Source organism: Elephantulus edwardii, unplaced genomic scaffold, assembly GCF_000299155.1.
Source record: "Elephantulus edwardii isolate Elephantulus edwardi_28Jun2011 unplaced genomic scaffold, EleEdw1.0 scaffold00238, whole genome shotgun sequence".
Lineage (NCBI taxonomy): Eukaryota > Metazoa > Chordata > Mammalia > Macroscelidea > Macroscelididae > Elephantulus > Elephantulus edwardii.
Window position 1 is genome coordinate 2,773,493 of NW_006399988.1, and position 4,563 is coordinate 2,778,055.

Here is a 4,563-nt window from a genome sequence, read left to right on the forward strand (position 1 = left end):
CACTCTACTCACAGGATTGATCCATCTCATTGAGGGTCTTCCTCTCCTTCGCCTCCCCTCCACTCTCCCAAACATGATATCCCTCTTCAAGGACCAGTCCCTCCTTGCAACATGCCCAAAGTATGTCAGACGAAGCTTCAGAATCCTTGACTCCAAGGAGCATTCTGGCTTCTCCCTCTCCAGGACAAACCTGTTTGTTCTCCTAGCAGTCCATGGTAGAGTCAACACTCTTTCTTCAGCATCACAGCTCAAAGGCATCAATTGTCTTTCTATCGTCCCTATTCACTGTCCAATTCTCTGATGCATAGCACGTAATTGTGAAGACTATAGCTTGGATCAGGCGCACCTTAGTCTCTTCAGTACTCTTGAGAGGTCCCTCACAGCTGACTTTCCCAATGCAATTCGTCTCCTGATTTCCTGGCTGCTGTTACCAAGAGTGTTGACTGTGGAACCAAGTAAACTAAAACTGTTAACTATCTCAATCTTTTCACCATCCAGTTGTCATTATAGTACAAATAAAAAATGTAGCAGGCATGTTTGTGTATAAGATCCTGACCTCTTTTTTCTCTTCTACCCTTCCTCTGTCTCCCTTTCCCTCTCCATTTCTTTAGGTCAGAGTCCCAGGCACAGCTTACAGGGTGTGGCGATTTCAAGTCCCTTGATAAAAAGTATTATGTGAGCTCAGAAGGGTACTTATTTTCGAAATGTTTCTTCAAATTTCAAAGTAAAGATGCTAAGAGTTTAAAATGCTGAGAAGAGAGACAATGACTCAGCTTTCTTCTCTCTCTACTTTGTGAAGAGTAGGGGTGAGTAATCAGAGGGTGTGGGAGGACAGAAACCAGATGCAGCAACTTCACAGATGCCAAATGCCTGCTAAGAATATATTCAAGAGGTATCCAATAGGCAGGCACCCCATGTATTTATGCAGGATGAAATGCAAATCACAGGTTGGGACAATTACTAGACACTCATTTTGTTCACTCTTAATTAAGCATTTTTACATAGAAAAGACAGAAAATTTTCCACATACCAATTAGTGGAGAACTTCTGACCAATGAACAGAATTTCTCTCACCTTCCGGAGTCTTGCAAGAAGTCCGGCCACATGTTCATGCTGTTCCGATTTAGCAAGATCTTCGGCTGTCTTCCCATCCTATTGGAGAGAATGATTAGTTTGTGTTTTGTTTTTTTCTTTGCAAGAAAATAATATGTTAAATATACCAATTCTGTCTACCTCAATCTGTAACAAGCCGAATAGGCATCAAAAACAATCACACAGACCAAAAAAGTGTGTTCTGAATTATTCTGCAGCTTCAATCCTACCCCACTAGATTGTCCAGAAAAGGGGATATGACAGTAGGAAAGGGCTATTCATTGGCATCCTGATATCCAGAGTGATGTCCAGGGCACCAGATCCCACTAGAGTCACAGCCTTGCTAGACATCTGCTTTCTCTGTGTCTGAACTTCTTTCATCCTAGGTAGTGCAAGTGAACATCTTAAACTCCACATAAAGAGATGTTAGTCTTTACAGGACACTAATTACTGGTAATAACTGGATTTCAAAAACAAAGCTCTGTTTTACACAAAAAAACACATAATAACTGGATTTCAAAGACAAAGCTCTGTTTTACACACAAAATCTGGGTTTTTTTGGTGGAAAAATTTTCAGTGAACATGTATGTTGTTGTTAGTACAATAAGCTGTCAATAAGAAAACTCCAACTCAAAGAAACCCTAGCAACTGAACAAAAGGAGAGAAAGGTCCCAAGTATCTGGGACATTCCTGTGTGCACAGCATGGACATGAAGGACAACACTAGCATTCACTGGAAGCTCAGGAGCAGGTGACACACCCAGTGGGACAGTTCTTCCCTCCACACACCACCTCAGTATCCCTCCTGTGGGACAGAATGGTCACTGTCCCCATGCTCCACTCAAGGACACAGCGTTCCTGATCTATTCTGGTGGAGTTTTTATAAATGATTAGACATTCAAAACAGTAAAGGGGATATGTGATTTCCAAACAAAGAAAAGTGAATTTATTTTTTTAAAAAGAGGACTTTGGTTAATGCTTGATAATCATTATTAAAGTTTATTCTCCACAGAAACTTTGTGTTGTCCTAAATCTATTTCCCAACCCTGCAACCCAAGCTTCCTGGAGCTCCATGTGGGCCCCACCAGACCAGCTTTCTTGACCCTGGTGCTTGCTATGACATTCTGAACCAGGTAATTCTTTGGTATGGGGCAGGGTGGGTGGGGCAGTGGTTTGTTCATTGTGGAATGTTTAGCTACATGTCTGGCCTCCACTCCTCTGCTTGTGACAGCCCACATGCCTTTCCACCTACTGCCATGATGCTGATTCTGATTCACTGTGGCTGCACCACCTCACATTCCCATCATGAATACACCAGAGTCCCAATTTCTCAACATCCTCACCAGCATTTATTGCTTAATATCTTATTTGAACATTTGAATTTTTGCCAGAGTGAGATGTTATCTTAGTAGGAGAAAGATGAACTATCTTCTTCTGTGTGATTTATTGCCTCTGAAAACATGTTGGAAGGTCAACTATGAGTCAGTCCCAACTTAATGCAACAGCATTATTCTTGTGAGGGAGCTCTACTGGCTTAATGGTAAGGACTTGCACTGTCAACCCACAGGCAGGTGGTCTGAATCCACCAGTCGCACCATAGGAGAAAGACGGGTAATCTCTTCCCATGCAACTAACTGCTTCTGAAAACCCACAGGAGAGTCAGCAATGGGTCGATTTCAATTCAACAGCACATAACAACAACAACAATTATTATTGTGGAGTTGTCTATTTCTTTCTACAAATCTATTGATAATTATTTTGTGTGTCTTGCAACTCTTTCATTGAGTTGTAGACATGACTCATTTATCATTATGTATCCTTGTCTCTTATTCTGTTTTTCTCTTTATTTTTTCAGAAATTAATACAGCCAGCCACACTAGCTCTTTTTTATTATCTTGGTTTGATATATTTCTGTCCACAGTTTAATTTGTACTGTCTTTGACCTGTGTCTAAGGTATCTGGTAGATAGGCTTTTGATGGGTCGTGTTTGTTATTCAATTTGCTACTTTCCCCTGATGATATACTCAGTCCATTCACAGCCAGTATAATTCTCAGTAGATCTGGTCTCATTGCTGTCATTTCACAGCACTCTCTTTTGTGGTGTTGCTGGTATCTTTGTTCCTTCTGCTTATCTGGGCTGAGTTAACTTTGTTTATTGCTTTTCTTTGTTTTTTGTTTGTTTGTTTGTTTCTGTCTTTTCTTATTTTCTTTATTGTTGTCATTCCTCACTTTTATTTTGCTGTAGGAAAAATCCTTGCATTTGACAACCTTGGAATGATCAGGACTCATAGTGGTTCTAAAGGACAGAGTAGGATTAAAAGAGTTTTGGTAGGTGAAAGTATCAAGAGTGGCACATCCAAACAATGAAAAATTATCTAGAGATAAAAAAGAAATGAATTAGTTCACTATAAAAATACATAGTGAGGAGGCTTCCCAGGGGATATAGGTCCCTGCTTCTGGGGATCCTTGCCTCCATGGCTGCAAGGCCAACCTAGGGGCCAAACAGGACAAAAGACATTTTAGGACGTAGAGCTACAAGCAAAGAAAGACCTTTCCCAGCTCTCTATGAGAAGGAGGGCTGACTTGAGACCCCAGCACACAATATGCTTGACTTGGCGTCCCTGATCTCCCACCACGCCAGACACAAAGGAAGACATTAAGCTGCAGGAGAAATGTTGAGAGAGGTGAGGCTCTGTGCCAGTTTGATTGAAACTCCTACAGGGCTGCAGTGCAGAACAGAGAGAACCTCAAGGAATTTAGGAAAGGCAAATTTTTTCAGAAAGGATTTACAGTAGGGTGCACGGCTCACCCCACAGACTGAACATTTTAATTTGGCAAATAATAACAACATAAAGACAAGAACCACTACTAACTTTCACAGAAACAATAGAAACGGCTTAACACATATCAAGAAACCATAAGAGCTAGAAGATAATAGGATGGCATATACAGAAAATTGAAAGAAAATAATTGTCAAGCGAAGATACTGTACCCAGAAAAGTTCTCCATCAAACACGAAGGAGAAGTCACATCCTTTGCTGAAAAGAAGGAAGTCAAGGAATTTTTGAAAACAAGACCAAATCAACAAGAACTTTTAAGGGAAGTTTTTTACACAGAGACACCAAAGGAAAGTGGATGGACCAAAGTAACAAGAAACAATAAAAAAAGAAACACACAAAATGGCAACAATAAAACCTGGCCTATCAATAATCACACTTAAACTGAATGGACTAAATGCACCAATTAAGAGGAAAAGAGTAGCAGAATGGAGATATCTACATCTATATAGATATAGAGATAGAGATAGATATATCTCAATGACATGTTGTCTAGAAGAGACAAATCTAAGAAATGAAGAGAAAAACAGATTCAAAAGCAACTTTTCCATAATTTTTGACTCATGTACTTATAACTTGTTAGTCAAATTTGTGTCTTCTAGGTTGCAACACCCCCATGATACATCTTCAAGGAT

General features: G+C 40.1%; 1 protein-coding gene across 2 annotated transcripts in view; it reads right to left on the bottom strand.

Moving 5' to 3' along the window:
- Positions 1–4,563, bottom strand: part of DAPK1 (death-associated protein kinase 1) — a 265,295-nt gene that overhangs the window by 37,445 nt on the left and 223,287 nt on the right. For both annotated transcript variants that reach the window (XM_006898874.1, XM_006898873.1), the window contains exon 18: positions 1,075–1,152. In XM_006898874.1, coding sequence (XP_006898936.1) covers positions 1,075–1,152 — 78 coding nt within the window. The remainder of the gene's footprint in view (positions 1–1,074; positions 1,153–4,563) is intronic.